The sequence below is a fragment of the Mus caroli genome, unplaced genomic scaffold, assembly GCF_900094665.2.
Source record: "Mus caroli unplaced genomic scaffold, CAROLI_EIJ_v1.1 scaffold_8181_1, whole genome shotgun sequence".
NCBI classification, from domain to species: domain Eukaryota; kingdom Metazoa; phylum Chordata; class Mammalia; order Rodentia; family Muridae; genus Mus; species Mus caroli.
The window spans coordinates 46,304-65,871 of record NW_018391533.1 but is presented as its reverse complement, the minus strand read 5'-3'; the positions used below and the strand labels follow the sequence as shown (position 1 = coordinate 65,871).

Here is a 19,568-nt window from a genome sequence, read left to right as displayed (position 1 = left end):
AGTGCTGGGCGGGGCTCAGCCACGGATACACAGGCTGTTTTTGTGACGAGGCAGTGCATTCTGGCCAATGAGCAAGGGACTTAGACTTTGTGTAGCTCGAGTCTGGTGGGGTCCTCCCTCCCTCCGCATGAGCTAGAAGCCAGGCCGACTGTTAAGTAAAGCAATGGCTAGGGATGATGTGTGGAAGCTAGTGAAGTCACAGAATGTGGAGAACCTGGGTGAGCGTTAAGCGCGTTTCACCGCGTATTGAATTCAGAAACAGAGTAGGAGCGACTAGAAGAACATCCAATTTATTGTGGTGGTGGTGGTGGTGGCGATAGGAACCTCGGAAAAACAACCCCAAAGTGTTGTTAGTCCCCGGAAGAGGCGGGGCGCTGACGGGTGGGGGCGGGGTGAACGTGGAGGCTTGCTCCGGAAGCACTGTTTCCGTACCTATGGTCTTCCGGGGCAGATGTCGTCGTAGCAGCTGTCGGGAGGGGAAGCCATTTTTTCGTTTCTGGGAGGAGTAAGGGAGAAACTGGGAGAAAAGCAAAGAGAAATAAAGAGAAAATAAAAGGGCTCAGCCCCTTTCCTCTGAGCTGAAGCTAAGAAGCAGTTTCGGCTGGTGGGTAAGGTCTCGAGGGCCCGGAGATGTTCTCCCTGTCGAGCACTGTGCAGCCTCAGGTGAGCCGAGCATTCAGGCGTTTTCCTGCGTCCCTTTTGCGACTTTTCCCCGGATGCTGTAGTAGAATCGGTGTTTCTGAAGCAAATTAGTGAGGGAAGCGACGAACCCTGTTTGAGTCGCAGGCTGAAAAGTAGATCAGGGGACAATGCTGAGACTATGACCTGACACTAACCGTGGTGGACATCACATAGCGTATCCAATGGCTTGCACAGAATTTCTGTTGAGAATTCAGGGATTGTTTAGGGTTGGACAGTCTGAGATGGGGATTTGTGAAATCTGCGAGAAAGGTAAAGAAGACAGTGTTCTTTCCATCCATCTATTTCTGATTACCCGTTTTTCCTTTCAAGCCGAATTTAGTTCAAACATACTCTAATAATTTGAATAGCATCACAATTTCTTTCTTTCTGGGCAGAATTAACCTGTGCACATTTTTGAATCATTAGATTCTTGCAATTAAAGTTTAAACATTTTTTAAAAATCAGGACCCAAATTATGTTAATTTTTCCTTGTTTCATTAAAATTGGTTTTCTTTTTTGGGCGGGGGAGGTGATAACAATGTTTAATTAATTAATTAATTATATTTTATTTTATTTTTTGAGGCGTGGTTTCATTGTCTATCTTTGCTGTCCTAGACCTCATTATGTCCAGGCTGGCCTCCGAAGTGTTGGGATCATGGCTCCCACCACTATCACACCAGATGCACCATCAACTTGTCTTGAGGATTATTCTTTGGGAGGCAGAGGCAGGCAGAGAGTCTAGAGATGTTACATAGTGAGACTTGTCTCAAAAGACTGCCCCCCCCCCCAAAATGTTCTTTACATCTTACTACCTGCCTTTTTTTTGTGTCCCTATGGAATTGGTGGACTAATGGAGAAAGGAATTGCTTAGCTGCTACTTAGGCAGCAAGTGAACAAAGCAAATGTGGATTTCTCCTAGTCACTGGAAAGAAAGATGAACAATAAACGGGAATTTCAGGCAGACAGAAAAGTATAAATATAAAATCCTGTGAGGAACAAAAGTCAGGCCCATGTGGCAAGAACAGAGTGGTTAAAGGGAGCAGTGTCAGAGACGAGGTTGGAGAGAAGCCTTGAGGCAGTTACGGAGTTCTATTCATTTGATTTCCGTGACCAGGTTTTCATTTGGAGGCTTGCTCTGGCTTCTTGGGTGGAGAATATGAGAGGGCAAAAGTGTAAGTGTTGTAGATTTAAGGATGCTTTTGCTCTGACACAGGAAAGACATTCAGTAATTATGGAAAAGAAATTGCTTGTCTAGTGTGGCATCTCTCTAATTCCAGACTTGGTGAGAGGGACAAGAGGATTAGGATTTGGCAGCCAACCTATCTCACAAAAGTTAAAGTAGAGAAGAAAAGAAGTAATAGAATTTCACTCAGTTTAAGTGGGAGAGATGGTGGAAAGTGATATTTCTGTGTTGGTTAGCTTGATACAAGAAAATGCTGTTTTTTAGGATGACAGTGTCTGGGGAAGTTTTAGTAATTAAAGATGTCTGATAGAGACTGTTGACTATAATATTAATTTATATGAAGAAAGCATGATGGATAGTATACCATCATGAGGTAGACAACATAACATGGTAGAAAAGCAAAAGAACAAGGGGGAAACCCACTCTGGTGGCGAAAAGACTGGACTTCCATGGCTTAAATACTTGCTTATTGTGGGTTTTGTACAACCCTATGTAGCATGGAGCAGTTTGTAGTTCTGTGCTATCCTTCCTAGCTAATTGCCTTCCACCTCTTACTGCTGTTATAATGGAAACTGAATTAAGTATAATTTTTAAAGGGACTGACTCTGCCTTTAGATCACAGCAAGAAGTATAACACTGGCTAATTTTAATGTCAGGGGTTGAATTAGTTAAATTATTAGACTTGACTTATAATCAGAGCCGATTATTTTATTCACTTAACAAAAATGCCTATTTAGCATTCTCTGTATTCACACTTGTCATGGGTTACAACATAGAATACTAAAGTAGAAAAAATTCTTGCCATATGGAGTTTATCTTTTAGTTGGATAATATGCTACAACAAAAGAAATTCTTAATTTTTGTAGTCTTCCTTGTGCCAAGCTTCTGTTATATTCTTAGAATTTCATAAAGCTCCATGATGATTTCATAAGCTCCATGGATTACATTTGTGTTTGTCCTAACGAGGCAACTTGAATCTGCAAATAGTCCTGGAATGGGACTAGTCAGACCAGATAATTTCATCATACTGTAATTCCCACTCTTGGAGGCAGTAATTGTTGAGCTGCTGGGTGGTGAGTTCCTGTGCAGAAGGATTTTACACTGTAACTCCATAGAGGGTGTCCTCCACTGGGTGTTCTTTCCAGGCCTTGCCATATGTACTTCTTTGCCGCAGACCCTCTGGGCCCCTTTGTCTGCGTGGAACCAGTCTCTAGTCGAGGGTGGGCAAAGCGTTGGATGAATGACCGACAGATGTACACAGGAGAGGTTGTGTAGGATCTGAATGTAATGTCAAATGGAGTATCAGACTTTTTATGTAGAAGACAATAAAGAAGTTGGGTGACATACCTGCAAGGTTACTGGATTCTTACAGAAAACAGAGGAATGCAAACACAGAAGGTCTAACGGGAACTACCTGGGATAGAATACTTTGTTAACAACTGGGATCAACAAGGGCTCCACCCAAGATTTACTTAATCTTAGAAGCCAGGGTCCAGGGCTTCGTGCTTTTGCCTTAGTTCCTATTTTAGTCTATTGTATAGTCCACCTTCCCCTTAGGCCATTGTAAATGTGTGTGTGTGTGTGTGTGTGTGTGTGTGTGTGTGTGTATGGGTGTGTGTATGGGTGTAACTCCGCTATAGTTCTAAGTATCTATTTTGGTTTCTCCTTTGGTCAGAAACTTCCTTAGTGATGGTAAATTCCTGTGTNAGGGAGTGACTTAGCTTTTACATTCTTACTGAATTTTAAGCCCATGGTCTTGCTCAAGGACGTTCTAGGACTGTTGGAACACTAAGGCTTTAGCTATGTCAGAATTTAATCTTAAAAGGCACTTATAATAGGAAAATACTAAAAGAGAACACGTGGATCCATACACTAGACTAACTCGGGAATGGAAAATTAATGTATGGGTTAGAGAGAACGCCAGACTCCAGGAGTGAGTTTCTGTGAAACTCTTTTGCCTCGAGAGTAGCTTTTAAGCCTCTCGGCTTGTCAAACCGGAGTGCATGGCACTTCTTTTCATATGTTCTTATGGCTGGTAAATGTAAGTAAAGTGTTTTCATGTGTTCTTTGAGCCATTTCTTACACAGGGAATGAAGGGGCATGTTATGAAGTGAGGTAATATAAAAACCAAACTGTAGAGTATTTTCAAGTTCTACAAGTGTTAGATTTTAAGCAGAAGCATGGCCTAGCAGACTTTCACGCTGATGACGTCTATCTCTTGCTGGTGTGTTACAGCTGGGGAAGGGCAGGAACAGATTAGGTAGTGGCATTTAGAGCAAGATGGTGGCAAAAAATTAGAAAATTCTTGGTGTGAACTTTTGCTTTTAATGTTTGTGAAGCTTTTCTGTGGATGTGCCTTTTATTTTGCCCCCTCCCTAATAGTTGTTTTCTCCAGCTTTTTCCCATTTGTTTTAAATTTATGTTGAAAAAAATTGTCTTATTAGTGTGCATCATTTGTCAAATTACTTCCTTAGAATAAATTTCTAGAAAGTAGACTTTAGAGAATGAAAGTAAATTAATTCAAGTTAATTAATTTTTGTGACAGTCATTGTGTAGTCCTCCTGACTGGCCTTGAACTTTATATAGACCAAGCTAGCATTGAATTCAGAGATCTGCCTTGTCTTCCTCCCCATTGCTGTGATAAAAAGTGTGTACCACCATGCCTGGATTCTAATATATCCAGGGTAGTGTCATGAAAGAACAAACCAATTTTCTTCCTGTCAGCAGTAAATAAATATGGACAATTTTTTGCATGTGTATGTGTGTGTGTTTATGTTTATGCCGATCTCTGTATGTGTATGTGCTTGTGTTGTGTATGTGGTGCTGGAGCTCAAACGGAGATCATCATTTACACTGATGAGGGGTGCTAGCATGGAGCTGTATCCCAGCCTAGCCATAATTTTGACATCTGGTGTATTTTTAACTGTTAACAGGTCTAAATTCTGACTAAAAATAAGAGATTGTTTCTATTATTTTATTTTTTTAATTAGACTGCTTAATTTGAACTTCTGTTTTTTCCTAGGTTACAATTCCTCTCAGTCATCTCATCAATGCTTTCCATTCACCAAAAAATACATCTGTTTCTGTCAATACATCTGTTTCTCTAAAACAGCATCGAGATACAGTTCCTGAGCATGAAGCGCCCAGTAGTGAGGTAATAGTTAACCCGAACCTGAACTATCTGAGAAAGCCTTTTGGTATGGTGAAGTTTAATCATATATTTGGTCAGATATTTTCATTTAAGCATTTATACCAATGCTTGCAGCTTTCAGCTTATCTTTGTAATTAAAGGCAGCTAATTCTGGCTTTTGTTGTTTGCTGTATATATTAAGAGTATTCGTTTATTTGGTTATCGTTTTAAAACATGACATATTTGCTATGTACTTCCCATATTGCTCCTTGTTGATACCAATTTTTTTTATAAAAAGTATTAATTTTTTAGTTACTTTTATTTATTTATTTATTTTGTATAAATCTTTGCCTATTTGTGTAACATTCTGGTGCCCATGGAGGTTAAATTAGGGTGTCAAATCCCCTGGAACTAGAGTGACCAGATGATTTTAAGCTACCATGTGGGTACTAGAGCTGAATCCTGGTCTTTTGTAACAACAGAAAAAGTGCTCTTACCTGTTGAGCAATTTTTCCAGCCCCTTTTCTTCCTTTTAAAAATAAAATCTAAAAATTGACAGTTTCATAGCTGTATATAATGTTTCGTCATTTTTATCTCACTCTGAATTCTTCTAAAAAGTGCCCCCCCACATCCGTCCCCCTCCCCCATTTTCCTGTCTCTGTTGGTATGTGGTTTGGCATGCTTGGTGGTTAGTGCCCCACTGAGTTTAACTAGGGTATCTTGTGTGAGTAATGGGAGGCCTCTGGAGCATGGTCAATGTACTGGTGCCTATATCCCTTAGGGAAACGATAGGTCAGTTGCAGTCAGTTGCCAGTAGCTCCTTGTGGGACACCATCACTTTCTACTGCCTAAATGATTAAATGGGGATGATGACATGGCTGGAGTCTAAGCCTGTACTCTATCTTAAACAATCAATTAAAAAACAAAACAACAAAAATAATAGAGCATAAGTACTTGAAAGTAAGATCTATAAGCCAGGAAACTACACTTTCAGTATTTTTATAATCATGACGGCACTGATGTACAGTGTGCAAGGATTCAGGAAGTCATGGACTAAGAACCTTTTCTATTTACAAATTTTACTAATAAGATAGTTAAAAGCGCAGAATCTTTCTTTCTTTCTTTTTTTCTTTCTTCTTCAAGATAATGTTTCTCTGTGTATCCCTGGCTATCCTGGAACTCACTCTGTAGACCAGGCTGACCTTGAACTCAGAGATCTGCCTGCCTCTGCCTCCTGAGTGTACTTTTTATTGAAGAAAAAAGTGTGAAGTTTTTCAAAACTTTTAACCTGTAAATACTGGATGTTCAATAGAGGAAAATAGGAAAGAAGCTCGCGTGAGGTGGTCATGGTCATCATGGGTAGGATCTTGAACTCAGGGACCTTCTGCTAGGATTGCATGTGTGCCCCACCATGCCTGGCATAATAACACATATTTTGACTACATGGAAAGTTTGTCTTGTCATATTTGTTCTTTATTTTACCCTATTTGTCCAATTCCTCTTGCTCCTTTCTGTAGGTGCTCCATTGCTTTTCTTCTCTTGATCATCCTACTTTCCAATCATACAGTTCAAGAAAGCCTCACTACTGAAAATACTATCAAGTTGAATTTATAGGTTAATAAGATTAATAACAATAATGAAAGAACAATTATATTACAATGGAAGTTCTATCAATATGATCTGTCGCAACATAGTCTGTTTCTCTGTACTCCATCCAGCAAATATTCTTATAAATGTCAGATGGTTGTTAGGTTGGAACCATATCACAGTGCTTTATATGTCGAGAAGGAAAACTTTGTGAAGCCTTTCACTTCATTGTGACTCAGAATGCTTAACTAGTTCTTTTGGTTTCAGTGATCTCATTTATTTAAGGGCATTATTAGGGAATTATTTTGGGGGGTTGGGGTAGTCAAATGTCATGACTAACCTTAGTAAAACTGGAACTATTATAATGTTTGTATTAACTTATTTTAAAGAATTTAAAAAAATCAATACATGTTTATATTTTAAAAAATCCTTATCGTTTTTGATAAGTATCCTTTAAATGCTTGATTAATGTTAATTTAACTAACTTGTCTTTTTTAGCCTGTGCTTAATTTAAGGGACCTTGGATTATCTGAATTGAAAATTGGACAGATTGATAAAATGGTAGAAAATTTACTTCCTGGATTTTATAAAGACAAAAGAGTTTCTTCCTGTTGGCATACATCTCATATTTCGGCACAGTCCTTTTTTGAAAATAAATATGGTATGTCAGTTATTGTCATTTCTAATATAATATAATAGGTGTAGTGTATTAGCATTTCTAATATAGTGATATAATAGGTGTAGTGTATTAACATTTACTATGGGCCAGTTCTTTTTTTGAGTTTCTTTTTAAATGTATAACTTTTCTTACTGTTATAATTTAGATTTATAGAAAAATAATAAACTACAGAGAATTTATTTGTGTTCCTTTGCTTCTTGTAATATTGACATTAGGGTTTGCTCTCGCTGTGCAAGCCTTGTTCCACTGAGCTGCATCCACTGCATGGGACTGAATCTTTAACCTCACTTGTGCTAGGGAAGTGCTCTACTAGTGAATTACAATCTTTTTTTTTTTTTTTTTGCCAGAGTTTTGGCAAATTACCCACGCACACCATGTTCATTCTGTAGCCCTAGCAAGTTTTGAAATTTTGGTCTTCTTGGCCTTAACCTTCTCAATAGCTGGGATTATATTTAGACCTGGGCCACATGTGAATTTTTTTTTTTAAATGTCACTAAACTAGTAGTAGAGCCTTTATTTTTATTTATTTATTTATTTATTTATTTATTTTGTTGTTGTTGTTTTTTTTTTTTTTGAGACAGGGTTTCTCACTTGTTATCTATCCCTGGCTGTCCTGGAACTTACTTTGTAGATCAGGCTGGCCTCGAACTCAGAAATCCGCCTGCCTCTGCCTTCCAAGTCCTGGGATTAAAGGCGTGTGCCACCACTGCCCGGCATTTGTCTTTTAAAACAGGTTATGCCTGTGTAGTCCTGGCTACTCACTCTGTAGACCACACTGGCTTTGAACTCAGAGATCTGCCTGTCTCTGCCTAACTTAAAGCCTTCTTAAAATATCAAAATACCTTCCTCATATTGATGGAAGATGAAGTTGTAAAAATCACCTTAAACTGTAGGAATCCAAGACTAAAAGATTAAAAGAATGAAAGAGTGAGAAAAAAGTGTAATTAAGGTTTGAGTACTCAGACTAAAACATAGACATCCAAAGTGTTTGGCCCAGGGTAAATCTTCAAAAGGACACATTTTTATTTTAATGTTTAAATACTTTTATTCTTGTGTTTTTCTAATCTGCATTTTCAAATTTTAAAATTCTTTATACTGTGAGGCACTTGCTTCACTTGGGCATGCAGAAATATTAGGAATGAGTTTTTTAGTTGGACACTTGGGAATTTTTCGAAAAATGCCTTAAGTCTCACTGGATATGCAGATACATAGTAATCAGTGAGGAATTGGGACTGAGAGTGTATATAGTTCAGTGAGACTGTAAGATTGCAAGCCTGGCTAGTGAAGGAACCTTTTTTCGTGCTTTGCAATGCTATATACTTTTTTCTTTTTTTCTTTTTTTTAACAAGATATTTCCCTTTTTTTCTTTTTTTTTTTTTTGTTTTTCAAGACAGGGTTTCTCTGTGTAGCCCTGGCTATCCTGGAACTCACTTTGTAGACCGGGCTGGCCTCGAACTCAGAAATCCACCTGCCTCTGCCTCCCGAGTGCTGGGATTAAAGGTGTGCGCCACCGCGCCCGACGCTACATACTTTTTGTTTGTGTTTTGGTTTTGGTTTTTGAGACAGGATCTCCTTATGAAGCCCTGTAGACAGGACTGGTCTTGAACTCATAGAATTTCACCTGCTTCTACCTCCAGAGCTTTGGCATTTAAAGGTACTCACCAACACACCTGGCTCTACTCTAGATACTTTAAGTCTTATTAGAAGCTGTTTGCACTGTTATAACAGCTCTTTATTATTCTATTCTTGTAATAAAAGAGGCTTTTTCTTTTAAATATCTGCTTATTTTAATTTAAGTTTCATGGACAGATATAATCATATGCCAGAGAAATAGTAATTTCACCATAAGTGATAGTGAAATGAGGAACTATGAGTTAATGCGTGAGATGTCTTTTCAAAAATAAAGTTGTACTATGGACAAATACTATGTGAAACTTATGTATTGTAATTTTTTCTAGTATTTATAATTATTTTATACAACTTTTATGTGTTTTTGCTTTTCACTTGACATCTAGGCAATAATCTTGCAACTTTCTTCCAGGTCACTTAGATATGTTCAGCACATTACGCTCTTCTAGCTTGTACAGGCAACATCCAAAAACTCTTCGAAGCATTTGTTCAGATCTTCAGTATTTTCCAGGTACAAACAAGGGTATTTATTTTGAAAAACATAGTTATATTTAGTAAGACTTGTTTTGCTAGTGGTGGTAATTGAAGTACTTATTCCCTGTATAGTAAGTAGACTTAAAGTTTTGGAACTATTCATTTGGTTAGTTCTGTATTTTTTGAAGTAGAAGTTTTACTATGCTAGACTGCTGGGAACTTGTAGTCTTCCTCAGCCTCTTATATGTTAGAGGTTACAAGTATGTGCCACTGTGCCTAGCTTTCTTTTTTTTTTTTTGTTGTTTTTGTTTTTTTGTTTTTTGGGTTTTTCAAGACAGGGTTTCTCTGTATAGCCCTGGTTGTTCTGGAACTCACCTTGTAGACCATGCTGGCCTTGAACTCAGAAATCTGCCTGCCTCTGCCTTCTGAGTGCTGGGATTAGAGGTGTGTGCCACCACCCCCAGCGTGCCTAGCTTTCTTTGTAAACTTTTGAGGAAAAAGTATTTCTTTATATGTGTGTGTGCTCCACCTGCATGTATGTTTATGTGTACTGTGTGTGCCTGCGGCCAGAAGAGGGTCTCAGAATTCTTGAAACTTTGCGAGCCACCATGTGGGTATTTAGAATTGAACCCAGGTCCTCTGGAAGAACAGTCTATGCTGCTTAGCCCTTTGTCTAGTCCTCTTTATAATCTCTGAGCTACAAAGTAATAATAGAAGCCAAGCTGTGTGAGTGCTAAGTACCAAGGTAAATCAGACCTGAGAAACTCAACTCTATCTGTTTCAAAATAATTGACTAAGCATATTTGTCTACTTACTTACCCTCACTGGAAAACATCAGAATGTTTTCATGAACATCCCAGAAATACGAGGAGTTTAAATAAAGCTGTAAAGTAGATGATACGAGATTGATAGCATTGTTTGCTACTTTCATGCAGTTTAGGATAGAACAGTAGTTCTCAACCTGGGGGTTGAGTGATTCTTTCCTGAGTTGAATATTAGGTATCCTGCATATCAGATATCTACATTATAATTAATAACGGCAGCAAAATTATTCTGAATGAAATGAATATATGCTTTGGGGGGGGGTTACCACATCATGAGAAGCTGTATTAAAGGGTCTCAGCAACTGGAAGGTTGAGAACCACTGGGATAGGAGTGTCATAAATGATGTGAACGATTTTATGTCTATAACTTAGGGAACATGCCAAACTTGGAATCAGTAACAATGGGCTTTAGAATTTGCCCTCGTTGGGCTTTTGTTGCTGCTATGAAACACTGGCCAAAAGCAACTTGGGGAGGAAATGGTTTATTTGGCTCACAGGTCCTAATCACAATCTATCACTGAGGGAACTAAAGCCAAGGCCATGGAGAAATCCCATGTAACTTGGTATCACTTGCCAAGTGGGGTTAGCATCCCTGTGCGCTGGACCTTCCCACATCAGTCATTAAGACTTGCCTCCAGGCCAGTCTTACAAAGGCATTTCTTAATTGAGGTTGTCTATTTCTGAATGACCCTAGTTTATGCCACATTTATAAAAAGCTAACTAGTACAGGATTGTAGATGCAATAAACACTTGAAAGATTGCCAGGATTGGGCCAATCATAGAGCAAATATAGGAATTAACTTTTAGGTTACACCATTCCTTATAGGCACTGCATTAGTATATGTATTTGGGGGAATCTATTTTTCAAGACCTCTGGTTTGGGCCTTGATGCCAAAGAAGAAAAGTAAGCTTGCTTTGGTTTTGAATTGTGTATACACTTGTCTTCATTCACATAATTCATGATTTGTAGTTTCAGTACATTATTGCTTTGTTAGTATTGAGGAAACATTTGCTTTCTTTCTTTTTTTTTTTTTTTTTAAGATTTATTTAGTTTTAGTTATATGAGTACTTGAAGCTGTCTTCAGACAAATACCAGAAGAGGGCATCAGATCCCATTACAGATAGTTGTGAGCCACCATGTGGTTGCTGGGAATTGAACTTAGGACCTCTGGAAGAGCGATCAGTGCTCTTAACCGCTGAGCCATTTCTCCAGCACCTAAACATTTGCTTTTAGTACTGCCCAGTATATTCTTATTTACAAATAGAAATGGGAGCCATCTATGATGATACACAGCTATAATCCCAGCCCTTGAGAGACAGAGCAGGACCAACATGAGCTATATAACAAGACTGTTTTAAAATGAAAAGTACTAGATACTAGGACTCTCCACATTTGAGGAGAGTACTTAGCATGAAAAAGAAGGAACCGAATTCAGCAAGGACCAGTAATCTTCTGAAGAAATGGCTAGTGCTGAATGCAGAAGGGTAGTTAAGGCAGGTGACACTTGTGTGGAGAATTTATGGAATTCTGCAAGGTTGATTATCAGACAGTAGAGCTAAAATATAAGCCTACCTGAGTACTTAGAATTTCAGTCAGTTTGCAAGTATTATCTCATGGCTGGCGAAAAAGTCAGTACTGAAATTAGTCCTTGAAGCCCTATATGAAAAATCTTCATAGAAAATCCTTTTAGAAAGTAGTTTTTTATGTCACTGTTTAAACTTAATTTCACTTTTAGGAATTTAGTCTTCATATGTTTAAAAAGCATGAAAATTTATTGTAGTATTATGTTTGGCAGTGAAATGGTTGGGGATCTAGAATTAGAGCTTAGTGTAGCGAGCATGTTTAGGGTGCTTGAGCTATGACTTCAACCCTCAGCAGCAAAAAAGCAAACAAAAATACAATACTCTCAAAACAGTCTTTAGTGTAAATTAAAAAATTGTAAATGACCATTAAACTGAATGTACTCTGTTGTATTCTGAAATATTTCCATGGAGTTGAACAAACTGTATTTCTAGAATGATTTATTTGACACCATGTCTCACTATGTAGTCTAAGGGACTTCATGGTCTTCTTGAGCTGCTGGTTTTCTTGTTTCATCTTCCTGTGTGCTGGGATTATAGGCACATGCTAACTTACTCCACTTCAAATCCTTTTTGGCAGGAAGAGTGTGTGTGTAGCTTGTGTGTGCTCTTGGCATTAGAAAGGCTAGAAGATTGTGAACTCCAGTGTAGCAAATAAGTAAAAGATAGTATGTATGTACAGGCATTTAAGAGTAGTTACAGAATTATTAAGAATGATTACTTTGGAAAATAGACTTTAAATATAAGAAATTGATATTTGGTTTGATATTTTTTCATACTAGAAACAACTATCAAGAAGATTTAAAGTTAGTTGTTTATATTTAATCAATTTCAATAATTTAGCTTTTGTTTTTTGGAAAGTGTCACAAATTACTACTTTGTTTTTTATGTTATATTATAAATCCTCTTTTTACTTTTTCTCCTGTCAACATGAAAAAAAATGTTCAGAGGTGTTGGAAAAAATGTAAAGCATATGGAAATGTCAACAGAATTAACTTTCTAGAACTTAGATAGTAGTTAGCATGTACAGTTATGAGTTAGACTTTACACTTGATCATTTTCCTGTATTACAGCTGCAAATTAACAGGCACTGTTTTGTTCAGTTTTCATACAGTCTCGGGGTTTCAAAACGTTGAAATCAAGGACACGACGTTTGCAGTCTACCTCTGAAAGATTAGTAGAAGCACAGAATATAGCACCATCATTTGTGAAGGTAATTACTTGTTTGTAGTTTAGAAAGTAGTAACTTTCAACTATTGAGACCATAAACTTCATTTTCTGGTTGATGGAGCCCTCACCCTGTTTCTCTACATCACTGATAATTACTTAATTAATTGTGCTTATAAATCCTTAAACACAATTCTCTTCTTTATTCTTGAGAATTTCGTACATGTAGTTAATGAAATATGTCTACCTCCTATTTTTTATTTCAGCTTCCCATATGTTTTCCCATCCTTGTGTCTGCCTCCCAATTTCATATCTTTAAAGTTAAATTTTTTTTTTTTTTAAAATATAACCTACTTAGTCCAGTTGGTGCTGCTCATATATGCATCTGTGTGGGGTTATTCACTGTAGCATGGATATTCTACCAGTGGCCACATCCTTATAAAAAGATACTCAGTAAGTGGTAGCTCTGGAAATTCTCCACCGCAACTATGTCAGAATTTTGGTTGGCTTGATCTTGTGCAGGTAACCTGTTGCTGTGAGTTCATGAAGGTTATATCTGTATCATACCTAGAAGACAGTATTCACAGCATTCCTTCCTGTGCGACAGCTCTTAAATTCTTCCTGCCTCTTCCTTCATATTCCCTGAGTCTTGCTGGAGAGGGGTATTTGATATCGATGTCCTGTTTAGGGCTGAACACTCACTCATTCTCTTATTTTTAGTACCTTTACTAGTTTTGTATCTTTACGTTGGCTGCTGCACAGTGCAAAAAGAAGCTGTCTGACCAAGGTTGAAAGCAGGCCAGTTCTATGGTTATAAACATAAATATTTAGAAGGCATTTGAAAGCATTACCAGTTGGCAAAAATATAAATAGCAGATTTTACCCTAGAATCTATGACCATGGGCTTTTTGATGAGGATTACAGTGCCAGGCATGGAATTCCCTTCAGTGGAACAGTCTCCTCTCAGGAAGAGGTTAGGTGCCTTAGTAACAGTCATGTCTATTGTACCAGTAGGCTTTTCTTGCTTGACTGGTCAGTATTGGAGCATGCAGGGTGTAGAGCTGGTTAAGATCATTGATAGTTTTCTCTCCCAGAAACCTGCATTGTACCTTCTAACACCATGAAAGCTAGCACACATGAAGGAAGGTTCTCAATTTGAGATTGATTTTCTATGGACTGATAACCAACATGTGTGGTATCTATAGCAATTGAGGTTTACTGTGTAACAAGGATAATGGCAGTAGCCTGTGTTGTTTTGATGATCCCTAGGGCCTCCCTGACCAATGGCATGTAGAGAAGTCTCTCATTCCTTGTATTATGACTTAATTACTTATATATTTTGAGAAACACATTGTCTATCTATGCAAGATAATTTCATTTGAACTATTTTTTAAGTTTTAATTAGCGTACCATTGGTTTGTATCAGGCTTTTGTCTACATCCTTAGTTTTGGTTAACCCCCATCTACCTGCCTATATCTGCTTAAGCTTTAGCCTCCACTTCTCTCCCCTCCTCTTTCACTTCACAAGTGCTCTATTGTACCTCCACATATTTTTAAATTGGGGTGTGAGGTATAGCTTTTCATGTACTTATACTTTTAATAAGCGTTAGCTTTCCTTCCATTCCTGGTTTCCCCCATACCCATTAAAGCCTTTCTTTCAAAAAGATTTACTTATTATATGTAAGTACACTGTAGCTGTCTTCAGATGCTCCAGATGAGGGTGTCAGATCTCATTCCGAATGGTTGTTCTCTCTGGCTCTGTTTGCTCCAGCCCAAAGATCAATCAATCAATCAATCTATTTATTTATTTATTTATTTTATGTAAGTACACTATAGCTGTCTTCAGGCACTCTAGAAGAGGGGGTCAAATTTCATTACTGATGGTTGTGAGCCACCATGTGGTTGCTGGGATTTGAACTCAGGACCTTCAGAAGAGGAGCCAGTGCTCTTAACCGCTGAGCCATCTCTCTAGCCCCATTAAAGTTTTTCTGCAGCTAATATTCCACCTCTCTCATTTTGGCTATAATATTACTCTTCCTTAAGGTGTGGATGTTGTTCTTCTACATCTCCCTTCCTCCCAAAAGGCCACTATCTAGTTTCTTTGTTTTCCACTTAGGCTCCAAGTTAAATACACAAAACAAAAAAATTGAAGCTAGAATCTACATATAAGAGAGATCATGCCATTTGTTTTTCTGGGCCTGTTACCTTAGTATAATTCCGCCCCCCCCCCATTTCATACATTTACCTACATATTTAAATTTTTTTTACAGCTGAGTAACAGTTCGTTGGGTATATGCATCTTTCCTTCTCTCTCCCCCTCTCCCTCCCCCTCTCCTTCCCCTCCCCCTTCCCCTCTCCCTCTCCCCCTCTCCTTCTCCCTCTCCCTCCCCCGTCCCCTCTCTGAGAATGGTTTTCCCACATAGCCCTGACTAACCTGGAATTCACTATGTAGACTAGGCTGGTCTCTAACTCAGAAGAGATTCATCTGACTGTGCTTCCTAAGTGCTGGGATTAAAGGTGTGTAGCACCGTGACCAGTTCACATTTTCCCTATCAATCCCTTACCATGTAGGTTGAGTCTACTTCCTTACTATTAAAAGTAGAATAGTATGTGTATATCTCTGTAGTAGCATATAAAGTCCATTAGGTGTCTGCCCGTGGTATAGCTTAGCTATGTGGCTGTTCTATTTTTAGTTTTCGAGAAGTCTCTGGATTCCAGAGTGGCTGTACTAGTTTATACTTTGACCAACAGTGTATAAGGGGTTCCCTTCCCAAACACCTACACCAATCTGCGTTCCTCAAGTCTTAGTTTTAATTTTCCTTTTCTTGAAGGCTAAATATGCCAAACACTTTCTAAAGTGTTCATTAGGCATTTATATATCCTTTTGAGAATTTCCTGTACAGTTTTGTTGCTCAGTTTTTAACTGGGTGCTTATTTTCTTGACGGTTAGTATTTTGTGTTCTTTCGTATGTTCTAGACACAAACTCTGCCACATGTGTTGCTGGTAGGTATATCCTATTCTATGGACTTTGTCTTCACTTGCTTGTTAGTCTCCTTTGCTGCACTGAAATGTTTTGAGATCCTATTTGTTTATTATTCTTACTTCTTATGCTACTGAAGTCTTATTCAGAACCGTGAGTATGTCTGCTGATAAGTGGAAGCCTTATTCCTCATTTCTTTCTTGAAGTTTCAGGGTATTGGGTCTTCCAGTTTTTGATCCATTTGGGCTTGAATTATATTCACGTTAGAAATAGAAATTATTATTTATTTATCTTTTGCTTTTTAGAGTCCAGATTTCCCAGTACTGTTTGCTGAAAGGGCTGTCCTTTCTTCAGTGTACACTCATATGTCACTTTGCTGGGGAAGCGGAAGTCCTAGGGATTGAACCTAGCTTTTATACATTCTAGCCAAATGATCTGCTGCTGATCTACACCACTAATCTGTAATGCTTCTCTATTTGTTTTGTGTGTCTTGTTTTTTTTTTTTTTTTTTGAGCAGGGTCTCAGTCTGCAGCCCAGGTTGTTCTAAACCTTACCATGTAGCCTAGTTTGGCCTCAAACTCAAGACAAAACTGCTTCAGGTTCTCAAAGCTGGGATTATAAGTGTGAGCCACTTTGCCCAGCTAACATTTCTTAAAAATTTCCCTTCCTCTTTGTTGCACTGCCATTCATAGACAACTATAACATTTTATTGCTTGGATTACTCCACTGAGTACTCGTTTAATCCTTTGTTTCTACTCTTGCTACTTCAGTCTTGCCTCCAAACTTGTATCATCATTGCTTCTCATTAATTGCATTGCTCCGCTTTATTACTCAATATAGCCTTACATAACACAGTGCTTTATTGTACTTTATTTACCATTTTTCTGTTCTCAACTTGAATATGGTTATTAAATACCCTTATTCTCTTCTTGGCATTATGTTTACCAGGTTATTTACAGTTTTTGGACATTATTTCATATTGTTCTTTCACATTGTTTGCTCATGATGTCTTTTTCCTGTGTATATATTTGTGTGTGTGTGTGTGTGTGCGCGCGCCTGTGTGTCTGTGACAGTTTTCTTCAGCCCAGAGTGGCCTTGAACTTAAATCCATCCTCTTAAGTCCTAAGATTACAGACCTGTGACATGATGCCTTTGACTATATGACTTTTAGGGGAGGGGCGAGGAAGTTGGAGAGATGGTTTCATGTAGCACATGACTCTTTGTGTACCTAAGGGTTACCTTTAACTTTGAGTTCTCCTGCTTTTACCTCTCATGTGCTGGCATTGCATACTCTTGCTGCCAAGTTCAGTTTATGTGGTTCTGTGGATGAACCTGAAGGCCTCATGGATGCTCAGCAACACTGTTAACTAATCCACATTACAAAAACTGTCAACTAATCTACATCTCCAACCGTGTGGTTTTGATCCCATTCTCTTGATGTTTTGGTTACAAGCCTTGCCTTTAACAGCTGAGCCCTAGTAAGAAATTCTGTTTTCCATAGCTAGCAGTCATTATATTGCCATACATATTGCTTCTAGCAGAACATCAAAATTTTTTGTAAAGTATGCCTATTCGTTTAGTTTTGTCCAGTAGATTGAAAATCTCTAGACACTGCCTTATTTCTTTGTATCTTTCTGACACTGTTTTATTTTCTTACATTTTTAGGGGTTTCTTTTGCGGGACAGAGGAACAGATCTTGAGAGTTTGGACAAACTTATGAAAACTAAAAACATACCTGAAGCTCACCAAGATGCATTTAAAACTGGTTTTGCAGAGGGTTTTCTCAAAGCTCAAGCTCTTACACAGAAGACCAATGGTATGATGAGTAGGAAGGATAGTTGGAAAGATGCTTAGTCCTCTCCTTAAAGTGTTAGAAAAACTTTTCTTAGTTTTAAAAGTTATCACAGTGTGTGTGATGTGAGTGAAGGTGGGCTGCTTGTGCCACAGCACACGTGTGGAGGTCCCATGACTTTGGATGTCAGTTCTTTCCTTCTGCTTTCCTTCCTTCCTCTGGATTCTAGCACTCTAACTCAGGTTGCAAGGCTTGCAAGGCAAGCTTTTTCCTGCCGGAAAATCTTACTGTGCTCTAGAAACTTAAGAAAATCAGTTTCAATATTGGTCATGATCCACCATAAAACTTAAGATTTCCTAAGCTGTATGGGAATGGAAAAAAAAATATAGGGTGGGAATTGTGCCTTGATAAATACAGGGTTCTTAGAGAATGTCCTGGTAGCCGTCTAGTTTTTGACAAAAGTAATGATGTGCGTTAGAAAAAAAGATAACCTCTCAACTAGTAGTGCTGGGAGAAATGGATAGCCACATGTAGATTAATGAAATTAGATCCTTACCTTTCACTTATATAAACATTAAAATGGAGCGAAGACCTTAATGCAAGATTCAAAACTCAAACTTCTGGAATAAAACACAAGTATAACACTTTAATATACAAGCATAGGAAAGTATTTTCCAAGATGGACTCCAGCAGTTTGTGACACATGGGAGTATATGAAATTAAAAAGCTTGCACACAGCAAAAGAAATCAGGAACATAAAGTAACGTTTTCTATAATAGAAGAAAAAACTCTGCCAACGTGATGAGATTAATGTCTAGAATTTATGAATAATTGTTCAATTTTTATTCACCATAAAACTCAGTCATCTGATCCGTAAATGGTTAAATGAATTGGACAGTTCTCAAAAGAGAACTACAAATGGCTACTAAGTCTATGAAAAAAGTTCCAAATTCCTCAGCCATTACGGAAATTCAAATTCAAACTCTTCTGAGATTATCTCCAGTCAGAATGGCTGTCACTAAGTAAACAACCACTAATCAGTATCAGGGGACCTTTGTAAGCAGGATACCTACCTGGTGGAGCCCTTAAGAACAACATGAAGATGCCCCAGGAAACGGAAAAGTGAACTGAATATAGTCCAGTTATATTTACCAGTTTTGAAATTGTAAACAAAGGAATCTTAAGCATGGCGTAGAGGTGTTTGTACATTTGTGTTTACTTAGCTGTAGGGATGGTAGCCAAGAAATTAGAGCCAGCCCAAATATCCATCAACAGAAAAATGTATGAAAATGTGATATTTATATATAGTGAGATTTTATTATTCAGCTATCTGGAAGTATGAAATGTCACTTGCGAGAAAATGGATGGGTTTGGATATTATTATATTAAATAGGAAAGCCAGACTCTGATAAATGTTGTATGTTTATTTTTATGCTGTGTGAGGATTTGTGTACATGTATACATTTGTTTGTTTTCTAAGTTGGAGGGGTCGGGCTTTAAAGGGAACAGGAGGGACAAAAATTGCAGTAGTTTTGCATGCAGAATCGAAGGTAAACTGTATGAGATACATGTATATGAATAATATGAAAGTAGGACAACTGTTGTAGGGGAAGGAAGGTGACCAGCAAATAGAAAACACAAACACACACACATACACATGCATAAACACAGACACACACACCAAGAAATACATTAAAAACCTTAGTCTGTGTGCTAACTGAAGATTGTCTCATACCCAGATTAAGCCCTCATGTAAATTATACCAGATAAAACTGTACAAATACTGGTTTTCTTGCTAACAAGTTTACTTCATAAATGCATGTTAGTTGGTGGTCAGGGCAAGGTGGGTGGTAAAAATAC

At 38.0% G+C, this 19,568-nt stretch overlaps 1 protein-coding gene across 1 annotated transcript in view; it reads left to right on the top strand.

The window, feature by feature from the left end:
* The first annotated feature begins 13 nt into the window (after window positions 1–13).
* Window positions 14–19,568, top strand: part of Yme1l1 (YME1 like 1 ATPase) — a 43,918-nt gene continuing 24,363 nt past the window's right edge. The window contains exons 1-6 of the mRNA XM_021155376.2: window positions 14–663; window positions 4,887–5,018; window positions 7,080–7,242; window positions 9,302–9,400; window positions 12,872–12,981; window positions 17,582–17,732. Of these exons, the coding sequence (XP_021011035.1) occupies window positions 631–663; window positions 4,887–5,018; window positions 7,080–7,242; window positions 9,302–9,400; window positions 12,872–12,981; window positions 17,582–17,732 (688 nt within the window). The 5' untranslated portion in view covers window positions 14–630. The remainder of the gene's footprint in view (window positions 664–4,886; window positions 5,019–7,079; window positions 7,243–9,301; window positions 9,401–12,871; window positions 12,982–17,581; window positions 17,733–19,568) is intronic.